The sequence below is a fragment of the Myxocyprinus asiaticus genome, chromosome 35, assembly GCF_019703515.2.
Source record: "Myxocyprinus asiaticus isolate MX2 ecotype Aquarium Trade chromosome 35, UBuf_Myxa_2, whole genome shotgun sequence".
Classification (NCBI taxonomy): Eukaryota; Metazoa; Chordata; class Actinopteri; order Cypriniformes; family Catostomidae; genus Myxocyprinus; species Myxocyprinus asiaticus.
In genome coordinates, this window is record NC_059378.1 from 32125940 (window position 1) to 32147337 (window position 21398).

At 37.3% G+C, this 21398-nt stretch overlaps 1 protein-coding gene across 5 annotated transcripts in view; it reads left to right on the forward strand.

Moving 5' to 3' along the window:
• The window catches only part of elmo2 (engulfment and cell motility 2), a 216402-nt gene extending 195845 nt beyond the window's left edge, over positions 1–20557 (forward strand). For all 5 annotated transcript variants that reach the window (XM_051672277.1, XM_051672279.1, XM_051672278.1 and 2 more), the window contains 5 exons: positions 7196–7308; positions 7497–7604; positions 7680–7762; positions 17965–18042; positions 18227–20557. In XM_051672277.1, coding sequence (XP_051528237.1) covers positions 7196–7308; positions 7497–7604; positions 7680–7762; positions 17965–18042; positions 18227–18427 — 583 coding nt within the window. In that variant the 3' untranslated portion in view covers positions 18428–20557. The remainder of the gene's footprint in view (positions 1–7195; positions 7309–7496; positions 7605–7679; positions 7763–17964; positions 18043–18226) is intronic.
• The last annotated feature ends 841 nt before the right edge of the window (positions 20558–21398 follow it).

The following is a 21398-nucleotide window of genomic DNA, read 5'->3' on the forward strand; positions in this document are numbered from 1 at the left end:
CCTTTAACAGTGAGAAATCAATAGTGCGTCAAGATGCGCAACACCTCATTCCCCTCCTTTCAGAGAACTGAGGTTACATTTTGTGATGGTCATGGCCAAGAATTAGGCAGGACAAGGAATAGGGCAATGACACAATGAAAATGTTTATTTCTCCTCACAAAAGCAGCTTTCAAGTCATCAGTCTTCAGAAAAAAAAATATCAAGGAAAAACAAATAAACCAGGCTTCAAGATTATAACTATATTCCTGTTAAGAAAGTAACAACCAAAAAAAAAAAAAAAAAGAAAAAAGAAAGAAATAATTAAAAAAAATATTTAAAAACAAAAAATCAAACAATTTCATCCAATAAGTCAGTAGCCCATGATGGTAAAGGACTATCAGACACTGAACAGTGCTGAACTGAGCTAACAGAAAAAATGACTCTCACTTTCATCACACCTATATAAAAATATTGTGGACTCTACCAAACACAAATTAAAGGTATCAAAATAACAATTTACTCAAATAACCCCAAACATAATCGTCACATTTTAATCAACATACAAACAGAATTCTAACTGTCATAATAAAATAAATCAACTTCCGAAATAACTAAGACAAACAGATAATGAAATAACTTTGAAGAAACAAATACCCCCTCCAGTACTGAACATAATGGCACAGTCCAATTTCTCTTGCCCAGCATAGAGGAGGAGCTAAAACCCTCACTTCTTCCTCTGTTTGCTGACACATGGAATGCAGCCATTGACTCCATACTCCAGAGTTATATATAACTCGGGTAAGTTCACTTTTAAAACAGCAGGAGTCTGCAAGAAGGTGTACCCTTCTATAAGCATCCTTGATGTTCTTAATAAACTGTTTTAAAACATATTGTTCTATGTGCTTATTTCACCTGGTATTCATGTTTTAAATTATACTTTGATTACAAAAGACAACCACATTAAACTCTAAAATAAACAATTAACTTGAACATTGGTAGAGACCAAATAATATGTGCGGTGTGCTACACATCTGTCCCACATTTGTAACCGAGATGTCCTCTTTCAAGTTAGACTCTCTATGCATCATTAGCTCATGCTATGGGAATCTATAACACTGTACTACTGATTTAGATGCACTAGATCAATGCTTAATAGCCGACAGGGTAGTGAAAAACATTGAAGACAAACTCCCCTTTACATTGACAAATGGAAAGGGAAAGAGAGAAACACACAGGTTGTAAAGCCAGATAAAATTATAACCAGTGATGTCACTAGCCAGCCAGCCAGGGTAGTGAAAACATTGAAAATGAGCTCCTCTTCGCATTCACAATGGAAAGAGAGTGAGAGAAAGAATGCCAAGATAATAAAAAACCTGGCAAAAACACTACAAGCAATGACACTAGCCAAGCTAGGTAGTGAAACAGGCCAGGAACACACTGAACAAGGAAATCAGAGTGGCTAAAAGAAGATACTCTGAGAAGCTGAAAAACAACTTTTCAGCTAACGACCCTGTGGAGTGGCATGAAACAACTCACAAATTACAGGACTCCTAACCCTGTGGCGGACCAACAACTGGCTGAAGACCTGAATGTGTTCTACTGCAGATTTGAAAGGCCCAATCTCACACCCCACACCCACTCTGACCTTCACTTCACTTCACACAAACACCAACACCTCCTGCAACCCCCCTCCTGCTACTCAACCTGCATTTAAGATCTGTGAAGATGATGTGAGCCGGGTCTTTCGGAAACAAAAGACGAGGAAAGCTTCAGGCCCAGATGGCGTCTCACCAGCGTGTCTTCGATCCTGTGCTAACCAGCTGGTTCCCATCTTCACACAGATCTTCAATAGATCACTGAAGCAGTGTGAAGTCCCAAAGTTGTTGCTTCAAACGCTCAATCATTATTCCTGTCCCAAAGAAACCAAAAATCACAGGACTTAATGACTACAGACCTGTCGCCCTGAAGTCTGTGGTCATGAAATCATTTGAGAGACTGGTGTTGGCCCACCTGAAGAACATCACTGGACCCTTTCTAGATCCCCTTCAATTTGCTTATCGAGCAAACAGGTCTGTGGATGATGTAGTCAACATGGGATTGCATCATATCCTGCAACATCTGGATGGACCAGGGACATATGCAAGGATCCTTTTTGTGGACTTCAGTTCAGCTTTCAACACCATCATCCAAGCTATACTCCAGAATAAATGACCCCAACTCTCTGTTCCCATGTCTATCTGTCAGTGGATTACCAGCTTTCTGCCGGACAGGCAGCAGCTTGTGAGACAAGGGAAACTCACTTCCAGCACCTGTACAATCAGCACTGGTGCCCCCCAGGGATGTGTACTCTCCCCACTACTCTTCTCCCTCTACACCAATGACTGCATCACCAAGGACCCCTCTGTCAAGCTCCTGAAGTTGCAGATGACACCACTGTCATCGGCCTCATTCGAGATGACGATGAGTCTGCATACAGAAGGGAGGTTGAACAGCTGGCATTCTGATGCAGTCAAAACAACCATGAGCTGAACACGCTCAAAACGGTGGAGATGATTGTGGACTTTAGGAGGAACACCCCAACACTGACCCCCCTCACCATTCTAAACAGCACTGTGGCAGCAGTGGAGTCATTCAGGTTCCTGGGCACTACCATCTCACAGGACCTGAAGTGGGAGACACACATTGACTCCATTGTGAAAAAGGCCTAGCAGAGGTTGTACTTCATTCGCCAGCTGAGGAAGTTCAACCTGCCACAGGCGCTGCTGATACAGTTCTACTCAGCGGTCATTGAGTCTGTCCTCTGCACTTCAATAACTGGTCTGGTTTGGTTCAGCTACAAAAACAGACATCAGAAGACTAAAAAGGACAGTTTGGACTGCTGAGATTGATTATTTGCACTACATATGTGTATGTGTGTATGTATGTATGTATGTATGTGTGTGTCTGTTTGTGTATGTACGTATGTGTATAATTATTTTTTATTTTTTATTATTATCTATGTCTTGCTGCTGTTTTTTGTATTGTTTTTGTATTGTTGTACACTGGAAGCTCCTGTCACCAAGACAGATTCCTTGTATGTGTAAGCATACTTGGCAATAAAGCTGATTCTGATTCTGAAACATTGACATATTCACCCTCCTTCACAGACAAAATCTTGGAAGAGAGGGAGTAAATGTGTCAAAGGTGCAAGGGGAAGCCCAGCCTGCCACCAGACATATGCCTTCTAGTGAAGCCCCTTTCGCCCAAGCCCAGGAGATAGCCATGCTCCTGGTAGAAATAACTTTAACACATACTGAGCCAGCACGATGGCATCAACAACCCAATGATGTTTACTTATCAGTGTAATGACTCCCCTGCTCTTACTTGAGCCAGTACTAAAGAAAACATGTCCACCCCATATCTTCCCAAATTTTCCAGCTTCCTGCGGGGAAATATTTTCTTGAAGAAGAAAGATTTTCTTGAAGAAACACTATATCATATTTCTTACGTTTAAGAAAATAAATTACCTTCCTTCTTTTCATGGGGTGCCCCAACCCATTCACATTCCATGTGGAGAGAGACAATCTGTTCATATTAACATTTGACCTTTTGACATATTAGAAAATAGATTATGTGTAAAAATTAAAATTATAACGACCGCATTCCAACATTAGTGCAACAATCAAACCCCGAACAATAAACACAGAAAAAAGAAAAACGTGCACAACAGCGCCTACCGGCGTCCATCCCTCTAAACTCAAACAGTCCATGCACGCCTACGAGAGCCGCCGCGACAACTTTGCCATTGGATTGCTCAAGTCCTGTGCTTCTATACAAATTTTGTGAGACAGAATTACACAACATAAAATAATCTATAAAACAAACTCCAGCCAATAGGAGGCATAAGTACAAAGAACGTGTAGATTCATCCACATAACTGCTCCGAAGGCGTGTTCCTCCACAAAACAAACTCCAGCCGCTAGGCGGAACCAGCACAAAAAGAAACAAAAAAGGCGCCCAGTTTCCTTGGACAGTCAAGTGAATGTTCAGTGAGTCAGGCCCACTTGGCTGTTACATGAGTGCAACAGATTCCCTAATCACTTTTGCAAGAAATATTACACAAAACAAACTCCAACCAACAGGAGGTGAAAGCACAAAGAACATTCAGATTCATCCACAAACTGTCCCAAAGGAGTGCTATCCCACAAAACAATCTCCAGCCTCTAGGTGGAACCAGCACAAAAAGAAACAAAGAAGGTGCTTAGTTTCTTTGGATGGTCAAGTGAATGTTCAGTGAGTCAGGCCCACTTGGCTGCATAGAAAATATCACACAATATGACACAAAATATCACTCCATTGACTTTCTAAGGACATCGCTTGCTGTGGGCATGTAAATATTTTGCGGCCATCCTTAGTATCTGTTCTCAATTTGGCCGGGAACAGCGACTTTCCGTTGATGTAAGAGTTTCTTGCATTCCTTGAATCGATCACGTTTCTCTCTTGTCAAATTCTTAAAGTCTGGGAACAAGAAAATATTGTGGTTCTTCCAAGAAAGCCTTCCTTTACTCCTCGCCTCGCATAACATGAGATCTTTATCGGATGATCTCAGATCTGTGAGCTTGCTCGATTTCCAGCTTATGGCATGTTATGTCGAGCAGACTCAGGAAGAGCCCATCCAGATATTTCACCATATCTCGACCTTCTTTGTCTTCAGGAATTCCAACAATTTGGATGTTGTTTCGCCGGCTACAATTCTCCAAGTCTTCCAACTTTTCCCAGACACGCTCCAAGTCTAACTTGGTCACTAGTGGATTAGCAGCTAATTTCATCTCCGATGACTCCAGATAATCGATCCGTTTCTCAACATCCGACACTCTTGTAACCATCTCAGTGAATTTCGTCTCCATGGCAGTGATCGATCGACGTATTACAGCAAGATCCTCTAAGTCAGCAATGACCTTTGCCAGCATTGCTGACATGTTCAACAGTTGATGCTGAATCTCTTTCACTGCACTGTCCAAATTGAGTCCCGGGCTTGCGGCCTCCTCAGGGGCTTCAGCTTGAGCACATAAGTGTCTTTTAATGTCTCCAGAGCCCGAGGATTTTGAATTCTTTGACATATTGTCTTCCTAGAACAGTCAAGAATCTGAGTGTATCGAATCTCACCGGTTTATGACATAAAAAGCATTAAAACTAGCAAAGTGTGCAGAGCTCGCTATTCACACGTCCGACCCTCGCATGGCGCCACGCGACTCCCCATAAACAACTGTTTTTAATTTCCAGAGTGCAATCAATCACTGTAACATATATGAGGTAAAAAAATTATCTAATGATGATTTTATATGAACAAAACCCATGGAAGGTCTGACTGGAAGAACAGGACCTCATCACCACCATCGCAAAGCTGGGGCTGTTTGTAAAAGGATATGCAAATAAAAATAGTCATACTGCTAAAATTATTTATTTGCATTTATTTTTAATGCAGTAAGTAACAATTGTTAAATTGAAATGAAATTGAATATGATAATATTTAAATCCAATATTATTATTTACAGTATTTGGTTAATTTAAGCATTTAAGACACATATTGCATGTCTGATGGTAGTTTTCATTTTCATATGCCACATTGCTCAGGCTTTAGAGGTGTGTTAAGCATGTAAGGATGTGTATTCATCAGCCTGTTACATGTCTGACATAGTCATTCAGGCCTATTGAATCAGAACTTTTTTCCTATAATTCAGAAAGAACCTACATAATTTCTTCACTGTAAACTATAGATATCCCTTTATAATAACTTTTATTAACAATGACAAACAGTATAACATTATATTATGTTTAAAATATTAAAAACTGTTGTGCTGCCCATATCCACCATTGAAATCTGCTGCTCAAAAGAACTCGGAAGTGTGGTGTGACGTCAGAGAAATTGAATCTATAAACTAGTTAGTTCACTTGAGCCTTCTCCTTTTTCATCCGTCACTCATTCTTACCACTTCCAGGGCAACAAGTGAAAGGGCTAGTTTTTAGAGCCATCTATGCTTGACAAACTCAGAATCCCATGCTTGCAACATAATCAACATATCTGCACAAATACCAGTAATCGCGTTCGCAGTTGCATCTTATCTATCATGATTAATCATTATATATAGTATCACACTATATGTTTGATAATATCCAATCTGTCCTCCGGTACGTCTTCTGTGAAGTGTAAGGTGACATTTTTTTAAATACAGCGTGTGATAACTCATGTGGGGGATCACATCAGTACAGTAAGAATTTGTGTATGAAGAGGTTAAAGAGGGTATATTCTATTTGTATATGTAGCTGTATGGAAATGTTAGTTATTTATTTTTTTGGTTATGCTTATTATTTACATTTGTTTATTTTCAGTGTTTTGTTTGTTTGTTTGTTTTTTACTTTATTTAGTTTTACTTAAAAAATCAAATTTTCCATTTTATTATCCCAAATAAGTCAAAAATATTGTTAAAAAAAAAAAAAGCTAATTCATGTTTTTGCTAATAGCGCCGAAACCATACAGGCTAGAATAAAAAAAATCATATTTCCTCTGAATCCTTCTGTGCCCCAAAAATCATATGGTCATGTGGATTACCATTTTAGTTTTCTTTTTAGTTTTTTTTTTTTTTTTTTTTTTTGCATCATCTAGAGACAAATGTTGTTCAAAGAATATTGATTTGTCAAAACACTTCAGAGTTATATGCCAATATGTTGGTGTTGCTCATAATGAATAATTGGTCTATATCTTGTGAGGGCAATATCCAAACTTAACAAAACTTACTACACATGGACTGAACATTCTGAGGTCACATGCCAAATTTTATTAATTTCCGATGATAGGGGTGCTGTAACTTAGGAAATTCCTAATTGTGCTGCTCTAATAAAAGCAGTTGAAATTTGACAAAACAGCAACTGTGTCCAGGGCATCTACAGTATCGATTTTATCAAATTTGATTATTTTCACTTCACATGTGCTTGGACCCCAAAAATTTCCATTTAACGGAACCTTTGATGAGCAATCATAAAATGTTCCACACTATCTTCATCTACACCAATGATTTTTATGTCAGAACTTTGTTTTAAGTTTCTCCAAATCTGAAACTTTGTTTATATCCAGTTTTAAATGGCAGAAAATCCTAGATTTTCAATGTGGTCTAAGACTTATGGCCCACACTCTGTACTTGATGTCTTTAGTAACACGTGATTATGTTTTGTTTGTTAGTGAGCTGCGTGATCGTATTCAGCCAGAGATTGTAGAGCTCATCAAACAACAGCGACTGAATCGTCTGTGTGAAGGAAGCTGTTTCCGCAAACTTGCCAACAGACGAAGACAAGGTGACTTAACCAAATATCTGCCAATGATATTATGATAATATCTAACCTCATATCTGCCAATGAGAGCATTAAAAATCAGCATTGTTATAAAGCTTTCATTTGAAACATTTTTAATTTTATATTTGATTTATTTTCTTTTTTAGCACCTATAGTGTGTAATAATTATTTCATTTGTTTTTTTCTAACAGAAAAGTTTTGGTTCTGTCGTCTGTCTTTGAATCATAAAGTTCTGCATTATGGTGATCTGGATGAGTCTCCACAGGGCGAAGTTCCTTTTGAACTGCTCACAGATAAAAGTGAGAGCATCCATATGAATATAAAACCACTATCCACATGTATTTGCACAATAACTAACTGTCATTGTCCCACAGTTTCAGTGTCTGATATTAAAGCAGTATTGACTGGGAAAGACTGTCCTCACATGAAAGAGAAGAGTGCGCTCAAACAAAACAAGGTAAAACAAAAACAACATATTCACCATCACACTATTAAAGGTGCTGTAAGCGATCTACTTCCATGAGACTGAGTCGTTGAATTAGCCACGCCCCCTCTTTCCAAAACCCTGCACTCCAAAGATCCTAAATGAGCTTTATTGAGATCAGAATCTATTGTTAAAAACAGCATAATAGTGCCCACAACTGACATCTGTTGGCATAAAAATGGCATAATGCCTCAACAGTTCATTGCAATTACACTATGAACACTAAAAACACTATGAGAACACTAAAAACACTATGAGAACACACAAAATGATTGACAGGCAGAAACTGTCAGTGACCATGGCCCGCAACAGAGTCTGGAGCGGTCAGGTTTTCTGTCAGGTTTTTGATTAATTTATTTACATAATGTTGTATCTGTTCAAGTGCAGTTTTATGCTGAGATATATATTTTGCATACCCTTGGAGAATTGGTCATATATGTACCATTTTTAAAGAAAACATGAGTGAGCAGGCAAAACACATTTCTTTTATTTCTTATGGGATTCATATTCAACTGTAGGTTATAACAGAATGGCACAATCATAAAACAAAACATGGCAACAAAGAAAAAAATGAAATGACCCCTGTTCAAAAGCCTGCATACCCTTAGTTCTTAATACTGTGTATTACCCCTTTTAGCATCAATGACAGCGTGCAGTCTTTTGTAATAGTTGTCTATGAGTCCCCAAATTCTTGCAGGTGGTATAGCTGCCCATTCGTCTTGGCAAAATGCCTCCAGATCATGCAAAGTCTTTGGTCGTCTTGCATGAACTGCACGTTTGAGATCTCCCCAGAGTGGCTCGATGATATTAAGGTCAGGAGACTGTGATGGCCACTCCAGAACCTTCACCTTTTTCTGCTGTAACCACTGGAGGGTCAAGTTGGCCTTGTGCTTAGGGTCATTGTCCTGCCGGAAAGTCCAAGAGCGTCCCATGCGCAGCTTTCGTGCAGAAGAATGCAAATTGTCTGCCAGTATTTTCTGATAACATGCTGCATTCATCTTGCCATGAATTTTCACAAGATTTCCCATGCCTTTAGAGCTCACACACCCCAAACCATCAGTGAGCCACCACCATGCTTCACAGTGGGGATGGTATTCTTTTCACTATAGGCCTTGTTGACCCCTCTCAAAACATAGCGCTTATGGTTGTGACCACAAAGCTCTATTTTGGTCTCATCACACTTACAGTGTGCCAGAAGCTGTGAGGCGTGTCAAGGTGTTGTCGGGCATATTGTAACCAGGCTTTTTTGTGGCATTGGTGCAGTAAAGGCTTCTTTCTGGCAACTTGACCATGCAGCTCATTTTTGTTCAAGTATTGTCATATTGTGCTCCTTGAAACAACCACACTGTCTTTTTCCAGAGCACTATATTTCTCCTGCGGTTACCTGTGGGTTTTCTTTGTATCCCGAACAATTCTTCTGGCAGTTGTGTGAAATCTTTCTTGGTCTGCCTGACCGAATTTTCCACTTCTTAATAAGTGATTGAACAGTACTGACTGGCATTTTCAAGGCTTTGGATATCTTTTTATATCCTTTTCCATCTTTATAAAGTTCCATTACCTTGTTATGTAGGTGTTTTGACACTTCTTTTCTGCTCCCCATGGCTCAGTATCTAGCCTGCTCAGTGCATCCACGTGAGAGCTAACAAACTCATTGACTATTTATACACAGACACTAATTGCAATTTAAAAAGCCACAGGTGTGGGAAATTAACCTTTAATTGCCATTTAAACCTGTGTGTGTCACCTTGTGTGTCTGTAACAAGGCCAAACATTCAAGGGTATGTAAACTTTTGGGTGATTTCTGTTATCTTTATGATTTAAAAAGGAGCCAAACAACTATGTGATAATAAATGGCTCCATATGATCACTATCCTTAAATAAAAGACAGTTTATTTTCAAAATCAATGCCAAAATTTCACAATTTCTGCCAGGGAATGCAAACTTTTGAGCACAACTGTATATATATACAGTATATATATATATATATATATATATATATATATATATATATATATATATATCAGTATATATATATATATATATATATATATATATATATATATATGTATATATATAAAATAATGCTCCAATGTAGTTAGGCCCCATTTTTAATAGCTTGTAGTGTTGCTAACTTCAACTAAAAAATTTTCAGGGATTTATACACAGTAAAATTAATTATGTTGTCGTTTGAATGAATTATATACTGTTCATGTTCTTTTCCATGAACTACAGCTTATTTTCTGAATAAAATGCCCTGTCCTTATCTACCTGTGCTGTAAATTTAGCTTTACTTATTGTACTGAACTCACTTATTGTATCCTATACTACCTGTCTAAGACTCAATTATGTGGCTTTAAAAGTATCAACATGGATGGGTCGCATTTTAAAGATGAATAGATTTGAATTTGCAGTATTTACTTTTACATTTATATTTAAAGTACTTTTAAAATCAGGTACTTTTTACTTTTACTTTAGTATTTTAATGGATAACTTTTACTTAAGTAAAAAGTACAGATGCCACATCAATATATTACTTTTAGAAATAGTATAGAAATTGAGTAATTTTACCAACACTGCATACATGTAATATAAAATATAACTGTAATTCATGTAGGTTCATTTTTGTGCTGAAGACTCTTGACTATTGATATATGCGATTAATTGTTATTAATTAATCTATGTAAAATTAAATAAAATTAAAACATTAAATAAATGCTTTTAATCAATTGACAGCACTACTTCAAATTACAATACATGACATATACAGATTACACATCCTTTTGTAGTTGCATTTAGAAAAGTATGAATTTTAACATGTAATAAAAAGCAAATAAAATAATAAATGAGTAATATGAGAAATGAAACATTTTTTAAATGACCCAGAATTTGTATTATTTTTTTTTTATTTGTGCTAACTTACAAAAATAAAGGAGTGTGTTTAATGACATTTTTGTTTTTGCTGTGGCATCGAGAACTGACAAATTTCACGCAAACAGCAAGCATACAATGCAGTAAGTTATACAGATGATTGGTCTATTACAGCATTTCCCAACCGGGGTGCCATCTGGCGAGATTAGAGGTGCCGTGTGAGAAACATTTCTAAAATCCAAAAATGCTAATAAAATTTTTTAAAAGCTGAATATCATACATTTCTCAATAGTACCAAGTAATGATAATAATAACAATGCATCTCTCTCGCTCGTGCTCGCAGCATTCCGCAGCTCATTGGACGCTTTACGAACGCGCAGTAAGCCAAGGAAGCGCATTGCTATATTGTGTCTCTGCAAGCGAGTCACGTGATAAAACAATCACTCCTGTTTATAATCAATGGAGCCAGGGCCGGGCTGTGGGTTTGTGGGGCCCTAGGTGAAATCATGAAAATGGGCCCCTGGTGTGAAAATTGTCATAACTTTAAAACATCCATAGAACCACAACAAACGTGATGAGCAGATTTTTTTAATAGAAAGCACTAAAAAAGAAGCACTATACTGTATAGCTCAGTAGATGACAAATAACCTGTCCAATAGCTTTTTTCCCAACAATTAGATGTTAGGTTAAAATGTACATGCGTGCATAAGGGTGTGGTGAACCATCTGACCAGGGGCCAGTTGCACCAGCTGGACGTACACTCAGTTGTAAGGTTAGGCTGGACCTAAAATGCGCCTTAAGTCTTTCATATAATTTATACCTTTTGCACCATCTAGGTGTAGTGCTGCGTCCTTACGCCTAATCAAAGGCAGGTGTAAAGTGAAAAGTCTTGATTTGTTTCCAGTGACAATAATAACGAAATAAAAACATTGATACAATGGCGCGACTAATATACAGGCTACATGATCAGCGGACTTTCAGGCGTGAAAGAATAATGAGAGACTGCACCAATCCTATATACACTATATGGCCAAAAGTTTGTGGACACCCCCTTCTAATTAACGAATTTGGTTTCTCCATTAAATCCAGTAAAGGAAAATCTTAATGTCTCTTTATGTAATGGCTTGGGCTTTGTGTGCTTCCAAATTTGTGGCAACTGTTTGGGGATAGCCCTTTTCTGTTCCAGTATGACAATGCCCCTGTGAACAAAGTGAGGTCCATAAAGAAATGGTTTACTGTGTCTGGCGTGGAAGAAATTGACTGGCCTGCACAAAGCCCAGACCTGAACCCCACTGATCACTTTTGGGGTGAATTGGAACAGCAACTGTAAGTCAGGCCCCATCGACCAACATCACTTCCTGACCTCACTGATAGCTTTGTGTCTGAATGAGAGCAAATACCTGCAGCCATGTTACTACATACAGTATAGTGGAAAGCCTTCCCAAAAGAGTGGATGCTGTTATTACAGCAAAGGGGGAAATTGATGCCTAAGGTTTTGAAATCAAATGCTCATCAAGCACATATGGTGTCCACAAACTTTTAGCCATATAGTGTATATGGGGATAGAGAGCTCATTGAAAGATTTCGTTTTAGCAGGGCTGAATTGTTAGAATTAATTATTTATTGATTTAATTGTGTTTATTCAGGGATTCTCAGTATATTTACTTAGATTAAAGGGGTGTATGAGATTATTTAGATGTTCATAAAAACACAGTCATTCTCGATTGTGTAGCTGGCCCTTCGCTGTAATAGCTGAATTTCTAAGGCAAGTTTCAGTTTCTCGAGCTCAAGCTTCTCCTTTTCCACCCTTAACTTCTCCATCTCCACTCAAATAATTAATTTTCTCCAGTAACACAGTTTGGAGATCCGGGTCTCTTGTCCTTCGAGCAGGTACAGTTGCTGTGTTTTTCGGAGCTGTCTGCGGTGCTTAAGGCGGGTTGGGATTCTCTGCAAGAGATACAGCTAAGCAGCTTCATTAAAGTAAAACTTGTTTCATAAATTTGTGTAGGCTACTCCGTACACCCAGTGGAAACAGGTTTATTGCTATTTATTAGCCTACTATTTTTAAGAGGCAATGTTACCTTCATGACTGGTGTCTGACGTCATTTTTAATCTATTCAACAGTAAATTTAAGTTTGAAACCATAGCAACGTGAATGACATGGCAACTATCGCTGCGGTAGAATTTTTCAGTGTGGACGCGCATCGTCTACGCTGGGCGTAGCTGCACCTAGTCGTAGTTTAGATGGTGCAACAGGTGTAAATATTTATCTCAAGGCTGGACGTAGCTAAGCCCAGCATAGGGCTTACTCCCAACTTTTTTACGTCCAGCTGGTGCAACCGGCCCCAGATGACATTCCATGAGCCAGTTTATGGCAGAGCCCTTCTCTAACTGTCAAGGCAAAGAAGAGTGGCTCAAATTTGATTGGATCGTAGCAGGACCAACACAAACAAATGCCAAGCACAGCCATCAGATAAGCTGCTTGGACAACTACCAGATACTTACGAAAGTAAGGCCCCGGACCTTCCAACATGTTGGAAAAGACTTCTCATTGGTTCATGAGTGGTTTCTTAGCAACATCTTAAACCCCCATCCTAAGGTTTGACCTAATACAAGAGGCGAGAAGGGCCATAAATATCTTCAAGACCTCTCGAAGCAGCATTAACTTACCATGTTGCAAAAGCTGAAACACAGTAGCCACAAAGACAAATCTTTATACACAAACTTTTATTCCTAACATAGACACCAACTGCAGCACATCCACTCCATGTTTGTTCACAGAATTGTTTATGTAAATTGCAGTTGTTCAATTAGAACAATAGTTCACACAAACTGAACTATGGTGGTATAAATTAATGCATGCATAATATTTAATCTTTCAATATCATTTTTGTTCTTTATATCTTCAAAAAAAAGGCAAAGAGTATTTTTGAAGAGGTTTGGAAAAGGAACAATGCATAGATGAGACTTTAAAGACATTGTTCTAACTATGTACTTTAAAATATGCAAATGTTCCACACAGAGAAGGGAGGGTGAGCCACACTGTATGGGCCCCCTCCAATCTCAGCAGCCAATCATAATCCTGAAACAAGAAGCGCCAAACTGAAATCTCCTCATCAGGAAGGAATAAAACTATCCTCCGGATGACCACACCTTTGTTCTGACTTCCTGGCTGTTTGAGTTTGGGAGCAATAACAGAATAATAATCAACCTCCTGAGTCCCTGTCCAGGGGGTCATTAACAGAACACACTTCTAAAACACCTTTGTCCTGAGTCTCGGAAGAAGACACTAACAGGATAACAGAAAAACACCTTTGTTCTGGTTTCATTCTAAGAGAGAAGCAACATTCTGAATCTCTGGCCTGAGTGGTAGGAGATGTAACAGAATACACACCAACCAACGTGCAAAGCCTCACTCCATGAGAGAGAGGATAACAGATCATCCAATGTTCTTAGTCTCCATCCAAGGGACAGAAGAAGATCAACCAAGAACCAAGTCTCACTATAAGAGACTATTGCAACGGCAAGTTCGGAATCCCTATACCAGGGAGATAACTACAGCGACAAGGTTTAGCTCTGGCGAGTAAACCTCTCTTCATGTTTCATGCATCTGCGTGTTCCAAATGATGAATAATGCACCGACACAAGGGCAGTATATCTGCGTGTTTCAGATTGCAAGAACCCTCTTGGTCCTTCAAGGAGATCAGTATTCCTCAGCTCTTTCATGTCCAAGGCTGTTAAAATGAAATCCAGCTCCTTCCACACTGCAATGTGGCCCTGAGCCCCAGTGGAACACATTGCTATAACCAAACTCGTCATTCAATCAAGGACAATGTAAATATCATTACTAAACCTCTTTCCAGAGACCTTGGCATTAGTGTATACTATCAGTTTATGATATTCTAATGTTCTTTAGATTACATAACCTGTGTATCAAATGTTTTACAAATAATCTTTACGTTATTTGTTTAATTAGGAATAAGGATTTCACCTTATTAATTAACAGAGAAACAGCAAATTATCTTTCATAAGATAATAGTCATACTTTGCCATTTCTACATCCAATTCAACCACTTGCATCTTTCCATCCTATGCACATGATTTACCTATTCGTTTATTTTATTTTTTAGGATATTAGTACCATTTTGTTATTTTTGTTAATCTTTTTGTAAATAAAACTCATTTTATTACAACTGTGTGTTCATTGTGTTGATGATACAGAAGAGTTCTAAAGGGTTAGGCTGAATCTCATGAATCCTTCAGATTAATCAGATGACCAGCTCCCTCCAATTTACATATTTCTAATATATTCAATGGTCCATGTGGATCATTATTTTACTGTTAAGTTCAAACTCCTTAGCTGGTGCCCCGAGGATGGAGGGAGGGGCCATCTGATATTAATAAACACACACATACACACCTCTTGTGTGAGGCCCAGTTCATTTCAGTTGGTGCCAGTGTGATTCTCACTACAAGGGAATATATGTATTTTAGGTGCTGTGACAAGTCACCATTTTATTGCCTTATTATGATCACTTTTCAGCCTTTTTCTAGAAGTACAAATAAACCAATGTCTCAATTATTGAGGTCATGGAAACTGCAAGTATGATAATTACTAGGTAATATTTTACAAAAACAATGTGTAATAAACTTTTCCAGCATTTATTAATCTTGGCTAATGTAAATTAATAAAAATACAATTGTTTATTGTTTGTTCATGTTAATTCATATTGTATTAACTAATGTTAACTTATAAAATTGTTAATGTTAAAAATGGACTAGTATACAGTTGAAGTCAGAAGTTTACATACACCTTAGTATTTATCGTAGAAAACATTCCCTGTGAAATGTCAGAATAATAGTAGAAAGAATGATTTATTTCAGCTTTTATTTCTTTCATCACATTCCCAGTGGGTCAGACGTTTACATACACTTTGTTAGTATTTGGTAGCATTCCCTTTAAATTGTTTAACTTGGGTCAAACCTTTTGGGTAGCCTTCCACAAGCTTGGCCCATTCCTCCAGACAGAACTGGTGTAACTGAGTCAGGTTTGTAGGCCTCCTTGCTCACGCATGCTTTTTCAGTTCTGCCCACAAATTTTCTATCAGATTGAGGTCAGGGCTTTGTGATGGCCACTCCAATACCTTGACTTTGTTGTCCTTAAGCCATTTTGCTACAACTTTAGAGGTATGTTTGGGGTCATTGTCCATTTGGAAGACCCATTTGCTACCGAGCTTTAACTTCCTGGCTGACTTCTTGAGATGTTGCTTTAAAATATCCACATAATTTTCCTTCCTCATGATGCCATCTATTTTGTGAAGTGCACCAGTCCCTTCTGCAGCAAAGCACCCCCACAACATGATGTTTCCACCCCCATGCTTCACGGCTGGGATGGTGTTCTTCGGCTTGCAAGCCTCACCCTTTTTCCTCCAAACATAACAATGGTCATTATGGCCAGAAAGTTAAATTTTTGTTTCATCAGACCAGAGGAAATTTCTCCAAAAAGTAATATCTTTGTCCCCATGTGCACTTACAAACTGTAGTCTGGCTTTTTTGGAGCTTTGGCTTCTTGCTTGCTGAGCAGCCTTCCAGGTTATGTCGATATAGGACTCGTTTTACTATGGATATAAATACGTGTCTACCTGTTTCCTCCAGCATCTTCACAAGGTCCTTTGCCATTGTTCTGGGATTGATTTGCACTTTTCGCACCAAACTACGTTCATCTCTTGAAGACAGAATTCCTGAGAGGTATGATGGCTGTGTGGTCCCATGGTGTTTATACTCGCGTACTATTGTTTTACACATGAACGTAGCACCTTCATGGCATTTGGAAATTGCTCCCAAGAATGAATGAGACTTGTGGAAGTCCACAATTTTTTTTTTTTCTGAGGTCTTGGCCGATTTCGTTTGATTTTCCCATGGTATCAAGCAAAGAGGCACTGAGTTAGAAGGTAGGCCATAAAATACATCCACAGGTACACCTCCAATTGACTCCAATTATCCATTTAGCCTATCAGAAGCTAATTGTCTAATTGTCTAAAGGCTTGACATAATTTTTGGAATTTTCCAAGCCACTTAAAGGCACAGTTAACTTAGTGAATGTAAACTTCTGACCCACTGGAATTGTGATATAGTCAATTAAAAGTGAAACAATCTGTCTGTAAATAATTGTTGGAAAAATTACTTGTGTCATCCACAAGTAGATGTCCTAAATGACTTGCCAAAACTATAGTTTGCTAATATGAAATCTGTGGAGTGGTTAAAAAAATAGTTTAATGACTTCAGCCTAAATGTATGTACATTTCTGACTTCAACTGTATGTAGAAATTAACATTAACCAAGATTATTAAGTATTGTTCATTGTAAGTTCATGTTTACTAATGAAGTAAACTAATGTTAACAAATACAACCATAAATGTTACCCATTAAAGTTACACAAAATAAGAAAATGCTGTTTAAAATAGTTTTAATAGAATAGGACACTGCTGACAATGCTTGAAATTCAATTACAACTACCCACGTAACAGTGTAAATGTTTATTTAGAGCAACAAAATCAATGAAAACAAAAAGTTGGCCAGAATGTGTGCAAAGTGAATAAAAATTAAAACAATTAAATATTTTAACTAGGGCCTATAAACACAACACTTTGCAATATATATTTGTAAACAAATATAAAGAATAAACACATACCTCTTAGAGAGCTTCTTTGCAGATAGGATGGTTTGGTTATTTTCCAGATTAATTGCTCATATTTTCACTCTATGTGAGTTTTGTGTTTAAATAGCCTATTCCTGAGAAAAAATGAAAAATCCCTAATGATTTGACATGCACATTTTCTGTTATCCTTTACACAAAATAAGCCTCAAAGACTCAAATAGCCACAAAGTAATATTTTTCATTTATTTCCTGCGTTTCTGTCAGGTGTGCACATTATTCAGCAAGGTGTGCAGTCTGTGTCTAATAATACTGTTATAAGAAGCCGCGCTGCAGTTTCCAGCAATGCTTTGCGTTATGAATGAGTTATGCAAATTAATGTGTACTGCTTAGCTTTACTTCTTGCCGATTTTAGATACACTGCTGTTATTTTATTTGTTGTAACCCCCCCACCCCCTGAAAACTGTTTTGAAAACACTGTTTCCAGTTCCATTCAGTGGCACAAGTGTTGCAGAAATTACATACTTCAACTTTAAAATGTATGTTAGAACCTAAAAGGCAACAATCATACAGATTGCTCCATAATACTCTAACTGGAAATGCTGTATATATAGAAATATCTGTAAATATCTCTTGAATAATCTGTTTTTAGGAAGTGTTGGAGTTGGCTTTCTCCATCCTCTATGATCCTGATGAAGCGCTCAACTTTGTGGCACCCAACAAATATGAGGTCAGATTCAAAAACACACTGAAATGTGTTTAATTATTAGATCACAAATGTGTTCAGTCTTCTTTCCTGCTGAGGTTCCACTATTTTTAGAATGTCTTTACACATTAAAAACCAGCAAAGCTATAAGGAATCAAGCCCATGTACTGTACATGTTCTGTTGTACTGTGTGTTTATTGTTGAGCAGTATTGCATCTGGATGGACGGGCTCTCTGCTCTTTTGGGGAAGGAGTTGGGGAGTGACCTCACACGAAGTGACCTCAACACATTAATGAGCATGGAAATGAAGCTCCGCCTCCTTGATTTGGAAAACATTACGATCCCTGAAGCACCGCCCCCTGTGCCCAAGGAACCCAGTACTTACAACTTCACCTATAATTATGGATGAGAAGTTTGTCCATTTCCTGTGTTTGCATTTGCTTGTGTGTGTTTTTCACTCTTTAAAGGTGAAGTGTTTTTTTTTTTTTTTCAATGTTAAAATACTTTCTCCTATCTCAGTGGACTGAGGCAAAACATTGCTCTGTTTGTTTGAGCGGCCTGACATGTCAACTTTTTGGCTCAACAAATGGTGGAAGTTTGGGGTGGGACTACCTGTTTGAGAGATGAGGGGGGAAATAAGCAATTCCATTTGGTGCGGCTGATGGTGCAGAAAAAACACACTTCACCTGTAAGCTAGTGTGTGTGCTTTTACATTCACTAGCATTGGTTTAAAGAGTATTTTTCAATTCTTTATCAAATGTTGGTGAGGTAAAATAGCAAGCGGTTCTTCTGACCACAAATGTTTGATTCAAAAAAAGAGCTGGAATTATTGCACAGTACACCTTACACAGAAAACAATTACAACACTTATATCTACTACACACTCCTGAAAAACTTGCATTTTGTCTAATTTCCCATGTTGTCAAGTTTACACAAAGATAATTTACTTTGAGGAAATTAACTAAGGATGAATTGCATCTGCTGATAGCGTAATTTATTTGCACGCACTGTTTGCATTGTTATAGCACCTGATTTACTTAAGGAATTATGCAAATCAGTTAATAGCGTAAACATGTCCACAAAATCTGTGCTGAACATAATTTGCATGGCGCAATTACTGAACTTGCGGGGGTGTGGACTGGAGGATACAGAAGACTTTTACAGAAAATTCTGTTTACGACCTGCTAATAGTACGACATTAAAGGAAAAGTTCACTCAAAAATGAAAAATGCTTTTGTAATTTACTCACCCTCATGTTGTTCCAAACCACTATAACTTTCTCTCTTGTGTGGAACACAAAAGGAGATGTTGTAGTCCTTTCCCATTTTTTTTTCAAAACATTGGAAGTTGGTAGCGACTTTGAAACTTAAAAAAGAACTGAAAAAAGTATCATAAAAAGGAGGAGGCATGTTTACACTGAAAATAATTAAAATAAATTAATTTAGTTCATTTTCCCACATTGTCAAGTTTACACAAACATAATTCTGTTTAATATTGACATCGCTACATTTATGCAGTGATGTAATATGTTAAAAGCCTATATGAGTAAAAATGAAAGAATAATTAAGAAATAAAATTAAGAACTTTGTACCCCCTACTGTCTGCAGACAACTAATATTTACTGACATTTGCTATTGTCAATACAAATATATTTTTGTATTTGATGTGAAAGACACTGTAAGAAAACAAAGGTTGCTTGAAAGAAAGAATAAGTGTGAACAAAAAGATAGAAACAGTGTTACGTAGTGTAATATTGAATACTGACCCGTACTTTATGACTAACACAATTAACTACTGATGTCAATGTATTATAACCTCTCTGTAGCTGTCAGATATCAACAATCAAAATAGTAAACACACTGTCCAAAAAAGGGCCATCTCTATACAATCCTTTAAAAATCTGTTAAATATTAGCCATAAGATTTCATTCTTGTAGACTACACATTTATTTGGGGATTCCTTTGTTACAGTACCAGAACATGACTGGTCAATTAATAGTGGGTGAAATGGTGCCATTTAAGTGATTTACACACCTTATGTATTTACCTGTGGTTGCTTTCATATTGCTTTGCAAAGTGTACGGTTATTCCGTGTGAAACTTGATAAAGAAAATGTATAACTCTAATACTGGTATCAGATGGATTACAGACAAAGGTTTAAATGTTTGCTCAAATATAACCGTTTCAGATGGTAGATTGTGTACATGTTGTTAGATGGAATATTGTATACATAATAAATACGTAGTGCCTTCAGAAAGTATTAACTCCATATCATTTCAAAATTATCAAAATTAGTAGATAAAATCAGCATAAAAATAGTATTGGATTCATTTTTCCTCTTGAAATGTGTTGAATGTGTTGTTGAATGGAGAAAAAATATCTCATTGGTTTAGAATCTGGTGGTGTAACAGGAACAAAATACTGAATACCTGTGTGTGAATACTTTCTAAAGTCACTGTACAGTATATTAACTATATATTGTGCTGCCACAGTAATTGAAATACGTTTGTGTGCCATAATAAAAACTTTATGAGTGTTAACATCATAAATTGGTCACTTTTTTTTAACCCAATGAATAAACAATTTGAACTGTGCTGCACATGGACCAAAAATTGAAACTTAATGACTAATCTAGTAATATAACAAATTTAAACTCATTATATTCGCAATAATAATTAATAATAATTTTATAACACCTTTTAGCGATTAAGCACAAGGTGCTACACAAAAAAATAAAATCAAAAACACATACAGTAAAACCCAACACATTCACATAATAAGAACAAGACTATAAAAATGTAAACGCTCCCACCGTTACGCGTGTGTGGGGTTGTTTTGAAAACTTCGGATGATTAAAAAAATGACAACCGGAGGAATTCATCCATACATGTTTGAGCCGATCCCGCATTTGAAGAAAATTAACCCCCTCCACAAACACAACGGATACTGCAGTCTGTGACAGCGTGGTAAGTAATCACTGTAATTTACTTGTCTATTTGTGTAATAAGTATTACTTTTATTGTTGTTTATACCAAGACGCAACACAACGGTGTGTATCGTTACATAATTGGGGCATTTTCCAATGGTGAAACATTTCCGTGTTTTACAAATGCTGAGTAACGCATAACAGTACCAAATAAAGTGTAAATACATGGTGCTATCACATTTATAACTGTGAAAGAATACACTTACCGTGCAACATGTAAGCGTATACAGTATACATTCACCGGTGTTTGCCGCACTGTCGTTCATCATATAATCATCTTTCATAATATATTCAGTGTAGTGACAAATGCATACATTGTTCATTACAATGAGTCATGTTTTCATTCAAAAGGAAAGAGATTGCTTAAATATATTGATATCAATACTCTTTAGGTG